This window comes from Pelmatolapia mariae, linkage group LG15, assembly GCF_036321145.2.
Source record: "Pelmatolapia mariae isolate MD_Pm_ZW linkage group LG15, Pm_UMD_F_2, whole genome shotgun sequence".
Taxonomy (NCBI): domain Eukaryota; kingdom Metazoa; phylum Chordata; class Actinopteri; order Cichliformes; family Cichlidae; genus Pelmatolapia; species Pelmatolapia mariae.
Genome location: NC_086240.1, coordinates 40,353,445 through 40,365,855, shown reverse-complemented (window position 1 = coordinate 40,365,855; position 12,411 = coordinate 40,353,445). Strand labels below are relative to the sequence as shown.

At 42.3% G+C, this 12,411-nt stretch overlaps 1 protein-coding gene across 11 annotated transcripts in view; it reads left to right on the top strand.

Moving 5' to 3' along the window:
* The window catches only part of szt2 (SZT2 subunit of KICSTOR complex), a 109,833-nt gene that overhangs the window by 76,298 nt on the left and 21,124 nt on the right, over positions 1-12,411 (top strand). For all 11 annotated transcript variants that reach the window (XM_063495964.1, XM_063495967.1, XM_063495960.1 and 8 more), the window contains 5 exons: positions 5,759-6,014; positions 6,088-6,167; positions 7,128-7,253; positions 9,832-10,034; positions 10,721-10,817. In XM_063495964.1, the coding sequence (XP_063352034.1) occupies positions 5,759-6,014; positions 6,088-6,167; positions 7,128-7,253; positions 9,832-10,034; positions 10,721-10,817 (762 nt within the window). The remainder of the gene's footprint in view (positions 1-5,758; positions 6,015-6,087; positions 6,168-7,127; positions 7,254-9,831; positions 10,035-10,720; positions 10,818-12,411) is intronic.

Sequence of the window (12,411 nt, the reverse complement as noted above, 5' to 3'; positions counted from 1 at the left end):
TGCAGTCTCCTCTAATATTTACAGGTGCCCAAACAGACCTATTGTTGTCTGTGCCACCCCAAAATGCTTTGCTGGGTAGATTGCACTACATGACCGGAGCGCAGCATTAAACTGTTAAACTGTACAGTTGCATACTTCCTACAAAATCCAGCAAAATGTACTTTAAGGTCCAGTTAGCCAAGGTTTACCCCAGCAGGTATCTGGTAGCTTAGTCTGCCCTCACCTGTCAGTCAAAGCTTTTGATTCTTAAAAATAGAGATCAATGCATTTTTGATACAAATCTGTTGATATGCATTTTATTACTATTAAGTAAGGCTTTGGGGTCCACACTTTTGGAGCCAGTCTGGCCATTAAGCACTGACTTCCTTTTTTAGCCCTGGGGGTTTCTTTTGGGTTCAGTATTGCATACTTTTTATTTATTTATTCTAACTTCATTTTTGTGGCGCATATATATATATATATATATATATATATATATATAAAGGAAGTTAGCAGCTGGATAGCGTAGTGGTTAGACTACACGCCTTTGGAGCAGAGGATCGCAAGTTATATGTATACATATATGTATACATAAAAAAAAACAAAAAAACACCCAGCACGCCCCTACGGGCGGTTTATCTTTCAAGCTCGGGTCCTCTACCAGAGGCCTGGGAGCTTGAGGGTCCTGCGCAGTATCTTAGCTGTTCCCAGGACTGCGCTCTTCTGGACAGAGATCTCCGATGTTGTTCCCGGGATCTGCTGGAGCCACTCGCCTAGCTTGGGAGTCACTGCACCTAGTGCTCCGATTACCACTGGGACCACCGTCACCTTCACCCTCCACATCCTCTCGAGCTCTTCTCTGACCCCTTGGTATTTCTCCAGCTTCTCGTGTTCCTTCTTCCTGATGTTGCTGTCATTCGGAACCGCTACATCGATCACTACGGCCGTCTTCTTCTGTTTGTCTACCACCACTATGTCCGGTTGGTTAGCCACCACCATTTTGTCCATCTGTATCTGGAAGTCCCACAGGATCTTAGCTCGGTCATTCTTCACCACCCTTGGGGGCGTCTCCCATTTTGACCTCGGGACTTCCAGGTTATACTCGGCACAGATGTTCCTGTACACTATGCCGGCCACTTGGTTATGGCGTTCCATGTATGCCCTGCCTGCTAGCATCTTGCACCCTGCTGTTATGTGCTGGATTGTCTCAGGGGCATCTTTACACAGCCTTTATACTCGTGTTTTATGTTGTACCTTGTCAATATATATATATATATATATATATATATATATATATATATATATATATGAATGCCTTGCATACGTATATAAATATATATACGTATGCAAGGCAGTCAAAGTTGAAGGTACAGTGTTCTGACAAAGGAATTAGTTCCAACTCCAGTAATACTGACTTTATAAGAGAAGCTGCAGTATGAACTGAAGTTAGTATTTGATTCGGAACCCAGGGCATATTTTTTATTCATGGTATTTCAGCACCTGCTGAGTCACCAGCTGCTCTCTCACCCTCAGTGCTGTGCTTGTCCTGCATTAGAGAAAGAAAGGAGGCAGCTAACTATGATCAGCCATCATGTGTTCACATGTGGTGACAGCAAATGACCAGTGTCAAACTCACTGCAAAAGGTTGTTATGTGGCATCAGCACTGTGGCAGTCACCGCGTGCTTCCTGTAATGACATGGTGTGTTAACTGAGTTCTGAAATGACAGATGGACCTGTGCCGCTCAGTTATTGTGTGCAACTGTGGAATATGATCTGCACAGGGGTGTTTTTCATATAAAAGCAGGAAGATTAACGCTGCTTAACATGTCAGACATGGCCCTGCCACAACGATTGTTCTGGGAGTATTAATCACAGCCTTCTTTCTTTTTATAACAGCAATATAAAAAATGACATCAGAAAAACCTTAGCAGCATTTTCAGACTCCCCCTTAGACCTCTTGTTTTTAATGTGCCGAAACACCTCAGACTTGCCCCTAAAAAGCATGGCTGCACCTTCTGTTTCTGCTGCTCTGCTGCATCTGGTGGGGAGCTGGTGAGGAGAACAGGATGCTAGTTCAGGTGGAATCAGCCTGGGAGGGTAGCATCTGCACTCACACTGTCACAGGAGGCAGCAGCTCCCGGAGCAGACTTCATGCAGCTGTTGTATCCCGAGGAGGAATTTGTGTGACTCCCACATGGATGGTGATGTCATTACTTGATCCTCTACCAGCCTGTTAGTGGTCCTCGTGCTATTTATGAGTTTCAGTGTCGATGTGTCACAGTAATGTGTTTTCATCTTGTACTATGATACAATAGTTGTATAGAGAGCTGCAGGGCTGCATCTCTGTGGTTCCTCTTACAAAAAGCTGATGGAATTTGAAAATCGTCGTGGCTTATTACAGTAAATAAGCATCATTTATGATTTTTACAACATGCGCATAAAATGCTAATGTTAGGCTGTGACAGTCGTAGTCGTGGGACTATAACCACCTCTTAGCATGTACGTTATTAGCCCGAGAGGTTTGGGATTTATTCTGAATGTGAGTGTCATTTTTAAACGAGCATTTCTTGCTTTTGCATCAGAACCATTTCTGTTTTGCTCTGTTTGTCCTCCTGCTGCTACATTTTCTGTACGATCACTGTAAAGTTTGGCTTTTTAGATACAAGAGGTGTATATTAACTTTGGTCTGCTACTAGTCGCCCCTACAACACTTATCTCATGTAAAATATTCAATATTTGGGAGATGCTGCAGTGTGCAAACTGATAAATTTTCAGTTCAGTCCAAAAAGATTTCCGATTGACATCCTGTATAAATATTGGCAGGCAAAGACTGTCACTGAATCCTCTTCCATATTTATGCCACTTGCAGCTTCATCAAAGCTCGCTGTGGCTCGATTCAGCTTTGTTTTCTGTTTTGAGTGTCTCAGCAAAAACTGCTGGACACCCTTTATTAAATATGGAGTTTTGGATCAATATGCAGTTGATGATGTTGGCAGCAGAAACCAAAACAAGATTTTTCAGCCACACGACTAAGCATTTTTATTCTTCTTGATTATTACCCTTCTCTATCTGCTGTCTTCTTATGTTGTCCGGATCATATCCTGGAGAGATAACCCTGTCACATCAGCGGCCTTGTTTTCCAAAATGGAAGACTTAACCACCTCAGTGCAATTTAGCCTCTGTCAGTTTCCATTTATCCTCCTCGATTATTTATGATCATCTCTCACATAGAGGGCTTTGGATTGTAGGTTTCTATAGTCTGCTGTGCCGCCTGTTAAATAACTGTTTGCAAAGCATTTTTTACATCCCATCTTCCCTCCCACTCTCACATCACACATCAGCTGTCACATCAGCTGCGCTGCTCTGAGGACAGCAGTGCAAAAAGGCTCCACTTCTACAGCTACTGATTGATTTTACAATCTTTTTTTTCCTGGTGGGATGAAGGGGGTGTTGTATGTGATAGTATACTACAGATGGCTTGAGAATTGGGCTGACTAAAAAGGCTTCTGTGTTGGAACATCTGGAAAAATGTAGGCAGAGAAAGCAGAGTAACGGCATCAGCGACTGCTGCTAAAATACAAGTGACATCATGCAAGTGATAAAGCCATCAAGCCACAGGTTTTTCCTAATCATTAGGAAGTAGAGGTTTTCAAAAATCAATTAAAACTAACTTGCATAGTGCAGCATTAGCGTAGATAGAACATTGATTTGGGGATATGTAATCTGTGATGTGAGGACACTGCAGTTTATCAAGTTTAGTTTGTTTACGGAGCACACAGATGTGAACCTCACAGATGTGCAAGACTACTATATAAAAATGAAAACGGCATTTGAAGAGACATGAAAAATGAGGAACAGTCAAAAACTTTTATTTAAATATGGTCTAATCCGGCGGTCCCCAACCGGTTTAATGTCAGACGGTATTTTCACAGACCGGCCTTTAAGGTGTGGCGGATAAATACAACAACATAAAATAAAACCCGAGCCTCAACTCTCGCGGCCCGGTACCAAACGACTCACGGACCAGTACCGGTCCACGGCCCGGGGGTTGGGGACCGATGGTCTAAACAATTCTCAGAAACCTTGTGACGAATGAATTCAGAAACCCACTCGTATTTGAAGGAGTGATTATTTAAAAAGCTGCCACCTCATGTTGCACAGCCATGTTTTTAGTCGGCACATTCAGACGGTCTTCTTTTCAAAACAAGAACTTTTGAATTGTGCGACTCGTTTAGGGGACATCTGTAAACTGTAGCTATAAAAACAAAACCCTCTGTGAACAGGCCCTCTGCTGGTGGTGATAAATGTGAGGAAGAGTACTAATCTGAGCCAAACCGCTGTCCACGCAGACTAGCCAAAGGCCCAGCTACAGTGGGGATCAAGTGTTTTGGGATCATTCGATTAAAGGAAAACTCCTGGAGTAGCATGCGTCTGTAGACCACAATAAGGGACGAGGTCTTTGGTGACTGGACTGTATGTTCTGCTCTTCTGGCTCAGATCGGGAGATAACTGGTTGGATAATTAGCATACAGTACTTAGCCCGTTGGCCAGCTTGTTTTCCAGTATGGAGTAGTATACAGAGAGCAAAGAGTGCCACCCTTCCCCCACCATGTCAAGCTGACCATGGTGTTGTTTAAATAAATCATGTAATGCTGTTTTAGTTTGAATAAAAGTTCAGTAAAGTCCAGCAAAATGTCATGCACAGTGTGAGCAAAACAGACTGAAGAAGGGACTTATTAGACCCCCGTTTTGCAGCCGAGAATGACACCAAATGCCCTTTCAGTCTTCTCCCTGTGGCCAATAACAAAACAAGCTCAAAGAATAGAAAGAAGCAAACTTTTCCTTTCCCTCCGATGGCCTCGCTCTTCATCACGGCATTACTAATGAGTGCGGACAGAAGGCAGAGTCAGAGCAGCAGAAAATTTGCCTGAACAGAACTTCATCTGTCAAGGTCCTGATGAGAAGCAGAGGGAGCACCAGTGCACGGTTTGACCCCCCAGCCTGTGGGCATGGTGCAGCCAGCACTGCCACACGAGGGGCATCTGGGCCCTGAGCTGCTCCGCTGAGCAAACTCGCCCAAAAGTTCCTGTCAACAGCAAAAAAAGAAGAACAGACAAAACTAATATACAGCGCGGTGACTGTAGCACATCGCTGCGTAATGTGATTAGAAAAATGCAAATGTGTTTCTGATGTGCTTCCTGTCTGTGGTCATTCTCACAGTGGATGGAGACTGTTGTATCCGAGGCTTGAGCATCCTCAGGTTAAGGCGTAATTAATCACCTGATTAACACAGACTGAGTAAAAATGTATTAAACACTTTTAGAATGAGTTTTAATGTACCATATAAAAAAACAAGACCTTTCCAGATTATCGAGTTCCCTCTTGCTGCTTGTGAAATGACTTCTTTGTGAAGGACTTGGGTCCAGACCTCTCTTCTACTGTGAGCAACACTGTCTGAGTAAAGGCACCCAGCAGTCACCACAAGCATCAAATCCTCCAACACAAGCTTCTCATAAGGAAACCCCAACCTGTGACTTCAGATAGTATTTCAGTGGTGACTTTAAAAGCTGCTGTGTTGTGTTTGGCTCAGATATAAGCTAGCATTAGCTAACAGTAGCCAGGCGAAAGCCTGCTTGGCCAGACAGGAAATTGCAATTCACTCGATAACTATGTAATAAGAGTGGTTTTCTGAGGTTACTCAGGAGGTATTTAGGTGCTAAGTGAGGTGATGGCGTCATTAATTGTCGAGGTATTTGATTTATTCTCTATCTTGATCAGGATCCCAACCCATTCCTCGGTCCCTCCATGGAGCCTGATGCATTGCTGCGTAGCGCAGTCCCTCCTCTGCCCAGTAAAGAGCAGGGCAGACTGGGAAACTCTGGTCGAATTCTTGCTCCCCTCCACTTTCCCTCCGAGTTGCTTCCCTTTGATGAAGCTCTGAGGGACGTCTGCACCATTCGACCTTTGATGGACGGAGATGTGGTGGCTCGACATGGCAGCCAGCTCTTGGAGATCAAAGCTGCTGAGCGGAGAGGTGAATAGTTTGACTTGTACATTAAACATGATGCCAGTTTGAAAAATTAATGGCTTTGTTTTTATTCTTGCAGAATTAGAGAAGCAGATGAAGATAGAGAACCTGTTCGTGACCTGGCAGCAGAGGTCAGCACAGTCCAACATGCCCATTTCAGTAAGTATTTTCAACAGTGTTTAACCCTTTAGAGCCGGTCACTGGGGTCAGACAGGCACTTGCAATGTTTTTTTAAACATCTGTAATTCCCATAACTCCTGAACCAGTTGCTCAATTGAAAGAATTCCCACGCTTCCTGAAAGCAGCGGCTCAGCAGGGTGAATGTAAGTAAATGTAACCTTTAGGTTTCCAGGCAAGTTATTAGGAAGAACGCTGTACTTACAATGGAGCCTGTGGAGTGTGAGGAATGCAAAACAAAATATGAGAAGTTAGCAGCACACATGTTGTTATACTTTCTGAAAAGCCTGCCCCCTGGTGGTGATAGTTTTAGTTAAAGTTCATACAGGGTAATTACAAAATGCACCTTTAAGTTCATAATGATGTTGGATATTTAAAACATAAACAACAAATTGGATTTGACCAGTAAATTCTTCCACTGTGCAAGCAGCATAATCTCAGATAAAGCTAATTGCACTTGACTAACCTGGGGGAGCAGTGCGTCTCACTGCTTTATGTCTTTGAGGAGCTTCAATTACAGCTCACTCCTCAGGGAAATCATTTTGTATCGCCTTGTTTCAAAGTGGGGAATATCCGAGCTAATTAAAAAGGTTTCTATCTGACACAGTGACATCTCGAGAGGTTACACGGTGGCATTAAATTTACAAATTTGATATTTCAGCAGTCACCCACATGGTACTCTTACTCAAGCACATCCAGCAGGAGGTCTGCAGCCTGAGCTGAGTCTGTCAGGGCCAGGAGCAGTGTCCAGTGCTTTTAGGATTTTCCCTCTAATAAACAAGCTAAACTACCTGTCGGCTGTAATTTGAATGCTGATCTCCTGCTAAAAGTTCAGTCTGGTGTAATCTTTGATGTTGCTGTGGTCTTTTATGTTACTGTCATCCCACTTGCAGTTTCATACTTTTACCATTTCAGTAAGAGTTACCTTGGTTGTCTCTGCAGGGGACAGATTTGGAGACTCTGAAGCAGTCATCCCGACTGGTCCACTACTGTGCCACCCCTCTGCTCTTTGACCCCGTCTTCCGCAAGCAGATCCAAGAGGAACAGATTATTCAGCCTCTAGAAAAGGTTTGTTTCCATCCAACTAAAGGGAAAGTTACTGGCAGATTCATTTTTCACTTTAGAGATTTTATTCATATAAAGACCAAATATGATGTAAAATACAGTCTTCAATTTCTGATCCTGTGTTTAATGTTCCTCTCTTACTTCATGGTAAACACAATGACTCCAGGTTAGGATACCTCTGTTTTACATTCATGCTCAATTTGATTTGAAATGTTCTTTTACAAAAGGATTTACAAAACGACGACACAGAAAACATATCAAATATTTAGACTGAGAAAATGGATCATTTTGGTCCAAAAGAGTCATTTTCAATTCACTGGCAGGAAAAATGTTTAAATAATTGGAGCAGGGCGACGTTTAAACAGTGTAGCATCGCCTCTTCTTTTAACAACAGGCCATAAATAGACTTGGAGCTGAGGAGACCAGTTGCTGGACTTTTGGAAATGAATGCTGTCGTTTATTTTGGTCCTGTTTTTTTTTTTACTTTCCCTACGCACAGCATTATACATCTGTAAAGACAAGAAAAGGGCTGACTGAGCATGGGCAATTCTCCATTTAATCCATTTATTGTGCACAGTTACTTAAGACATTTGAGGGCATCATTTGGATATCACAAAAGGCTATTCATATCAAGTATCTCCAACGTTGAGATCCAATTTGTTCTTTCTATATAACCTATGAAAAGGCCTCAAATACTCTAAAAGAGTGAGCGGTTAACCCTTTCGTGATAGCTAAGGAAGTCCTGTGAATTTGTCATTTAGTTGGATATAAACCTTTAAGGGCCAGAAGATATTTTTACTGAGACGAGGTCCTGAATGCAAACTCTTACTTCTTCCCAGAATGCATTTATTCGAACACACTGCCAATTATTTCCACATTAAAAGCATAAATGAAGCTTTTTTGTGTTTATTAGACGGCTCTGGTGCTCCATAGGTTCATGTCAACCAATTATTTTTGCAGTAGTCTAAAACATGCGTTTAATGTGTTTTTGAATGAACATTGCCGCCTTCCTCCACGCTTCCTGGGAATATTGTCATGTAAGTCCTCTCTGCAGTGTTTTTACAGAAGACTCAGAGGACTCGTCTGCTAATAAGTGATATAGTTTAGATATCAACCCCTTTCCAGAAGACTAGTTTTTCTATTACGGTCAAAGAGGGAATAGATGGTGACTAATGAAGTTAGTTAATTGTAAGTATTTAAAGCCTTTTTAGTGTTATTTAACAACACAATGAAGGTTTTAGATGAATTTATTTCAGAGCCTGATGTTTCCTAAAATATCTCAGTCTGGCCCCAGAGTGTGTGACTAGATTTCCTTAAGTCTTTAAAAACGACAGTATCATCTGCATATAACACTGTGCAGTGTTCTTGTATGCAGTCTTAGTTTTGTTCGATGTAGCGTTCTAGCTGCTGAGCTGTACATCCTGTTTCATTATCCACCAAATGTTTTCAGTTGACGAAAGGTCTGCAGACACTTCAGTTCAGCATACTAAGTGTTTGCTTGGGTGCATGTGTTGCTCGAAACCTGTATATACTTTTCAGCATTTATGGTACCTTTGCAGAAGTGCAAGCCACCAGTTCCAGCAGCCTTCTGAACTGATCACTGATAACTAGCCAGATGGTCCCTCTCCTCGTTAGTCCAGAGGAACAAGAATTTCAAACAGTTTTCCATTTTGCCTCAGTTCATTTTAAATGAGCTTTTGCTTAGTTGAAGATCACCTTCGGCCCATCTTCTGTGCCTCTCTACATCTTACTCACCTGTTTGAAATGAACCCAGTTAGCTGCAAAATGTTCCTCCGGCTGGTTTACCCCATCAGCCTCGTGTTGTTGTCATCCTGACAGATGAGGAGGGTGGTGTGGACACCCGACTTCCTCAACAATGACTTTGTTCTGCAAAACGAGAAATAGTTTTTCATGAAAGAGTAAAATGTCTCAACATTTGATATGTTTTCTATGTTCTGTTGTGAAAGAAGTATTGATGTACACAGCACTCCAGCATGTTTTATGTTAGTGTTGTAAATTTATTCCCTGGAAGTTCCTTTCAAAGCTCAGGAGGAAGTTTTGTAGGATTCCAGCTTCTTTCATCTGAAAAATATCACAATCTGAGTAACTTTGGTCATTTTCAGTACAGTAACATATTGTATGTATGGAGCACTTTTTTGTGGTCAACAGGCTTCAGAAAGATTTTGGGATGTGGATCAGTTTGCCTTTGTGACTTGTATTTCCACATCTGAGCCGCGGTGCTGTGCTCCTGCTTCCTGTCAGAGCTGACAGCAGCCCCCTGTGAAGCCTGTCTTTCTGCCTGTGTGTTCTAGCTCTGCACATGTCGCTCTTTTCAAGTTAAAAAGGCCTTCATTAAAGTTCAAATGCTTTTTTCCCATTAATGGTGGATTGATCTGGATTATTCTTCCACAGCAGGGCTCAGACGTATGGCTACTTTTTTTTCATCAGGCTCAAAATGAAAATTGTGATTTTCAGTCCTCTTTTAGAATTTTGTATTCAAACATGGTTACTGTCATTTCTTTGGTATGTATTCAGGCGATGTGCACTGTACTATAAATTCTTCTGAAATTGTGTGTGTCAGAAAAGGCATCGCTCCAGTGATTCCACGGCATCAGGTCGGGACCGGAGCTACAGCACAGACTCGGCTGACATGCTGCCCGGCCGACTGAAGGAAGAGCCCTGGCTGCTTGAAATTTCCAGCACCTTCCTTCAGCAGTATGTCCAATACCTGCAGAGCATGGGCTTCATTTTGGTGCAGGTCCGGCCTCCGTCTCCAGCTCGCAGGTGTGTTGAATGTGAATGTGTGCTTTTCAGCTGTTGTTTCCAACCTTCTAATGCGCCCTCAACAACCCTTTCAGCACCTGTGTATCCCCCTCCATGAGTTCGGACGTGTTAATCAGAACTTTACGTTGAATCTGGGCTGCTTATTCTTAGAGATTTCTCTTTAATGCCCCCATTTAAACTGGGGCATGTCTAATGGTAGCAGTTAAAATAAATGTTTTCTCTCATGTGTGAGTCCATATTTATGTTTAATAGATAAGAATAAACAAGTTTCATAAACTATTTAATTAGTAAACGGGTGTTTGTTTTTTCTCTCCCTTTAGTGTGTAAAATGTAAGAAAATCAGGAATCATTAATTTTCTACCCATCCCCACCCGTCCTCTAGTCTTCTCTCGCACTCAGTCGTGTGTCATACTTGTCTATTAGTCATCTAATCATAAATGTTTTGATTCTCCTCTGACCTTTGACCTCCATCAGTGCTGCCCCGTGTCTGATGTCTGAGGGAAGAAGCCTGAGCGTCCTGCCTGCTGTCACTTTCTCAGTCTGTGTGTGACTCGCACTGAATTGTGTCTTCCTGCTTGGATATTTGCTGCTGGCACTCTATAAGCCTTTGTTGGCTTTTTTTATAGTTTAACCAGATCTTTACTGACCCCTGTCCCCCACTCCACCCCCACCCCCGTGTCCTGCAGCATCGCCCGTGCTCGTGCTGCCATGTTGAACTCTATGTCATCAGAAGGCAGGATGTCTTTTTCTTATGTGAAGCAGAAGAGCGAGGACAGCCCTAAGGTTAGTGTTCACCTCGAAAATGCTCTTTTATTCTCCAAACACAAAACTTGGGGATAAAGTCAGACTGTGCTATGGGAAAACGGGCCCAATGAATTTCTAATGTGTCAGTAAAACAAACTAAAGTCTCCAGCATCTCCAGAGACGTGTATTTTCTGCTACGTCTGATTTAAACTCTTAAAGCATTTTTTTTATCAGATTTGACTGAAGAGCTGCCACAGTCATGGTTTGAGCTGTGGTGAGGCAAACTCAAGGAAGACTTAGTTTTTGGGGTCAGACCTCATGCACGCTGAGAAGGTTACAATTTTAGATCTTTCTGTATTTTTAAAAAACAGATGCGAGTTCCCAAAGACGGTGTAAAAAATGTGTGTAATGATGCAATAATGGAAAAAGACTGCAGCGCTGCTTCAGGGGGGTCAACAAACTGTTTTGTTTGTATTCAGGCAGTGGTAACCTTTTCATTGCTGCTAACTTTAATGAGTTATGGCGTGTAAAAAGTTCCTCTGTGGCACAACTTCAGCACCTAACAAATATGAACGCTCTCCTCGATTTACAGGAACATCAGTCTGATTCACTGGTTTTAAAGTAGGAAACAAAATGTGACACAGTCACAATGTTGGGTTTAAATATTGTCCTTTCATTGTGTGTATTTATTGTAAATAATCACACTATTTAGGCACCAGCAGCTGCACATAATCAGACACAGTAACGTCTTATTGGGCAAATATAAACCTGTTTACCTGCTGGGTGAGACAACGTGTGCCAAAAGTGACACAAAACGGCTCTTTTACTAACACGCTCGCACACCTGTACAAAGGCGCTGCATCCTGAAACAGGCTACAGTGAGAAATCACAAAATTCATTTTCATCACTTGTGATCCTGCGATAGCAGGCGGAAAATCCGGATCCCGTTCTGTCCCAGCTTTTAATGATGTCACCTTTTATGTCATTGCTATTTGAACATGAAAGCTACAGCCAGCTACGTAAAAAGAGAAATGAAAAAGATTCACAGTGACAGATTTTACAATATAAATATAAGCCACACGCTGATCATCTGTCTCTTATTTACAAAGCTGAGGTCTGAATTGCACTTATGCACTGGACGTTTCACATGCTGCAGTTAGAAAGCCTTGTTACCTGCATGGTTTGTTGGCTTTGCAGCCACACTCGTCTGTGAAAAGATCAACCTGACCTTCACTCACTGCATCAGTCAGAAGTTTAAAATTTAAAATCCAACACATTACAGAGCTTTGGACTCTTTTGCATATTTATTGACTCGTTGCCTCCCTCCATGTCTGGAGATTTACAGAGATGCTAAAAGAAAACTTTGCTTTTAGATTAGAAATTAAGACATTTAAATGTCTCCTTCTGAGTGATATCACAACATCAGGTCATGAAAGTTTATTTGCTTTATTTATGTCTGAGCTAATCCACAGCAGGAACATCTGACTGTATAATGATCTAATCTAACACTGGTGTGCTTTATCAAACAAAAACATAATGCTTGTCTTACGTCAAAAGCAAGTGAAGGTGTGCCTACTGTGACATCGCATGCTTCTTGCAACAAGCACGTTGGCTCCACTGGGGCAGCATGAAC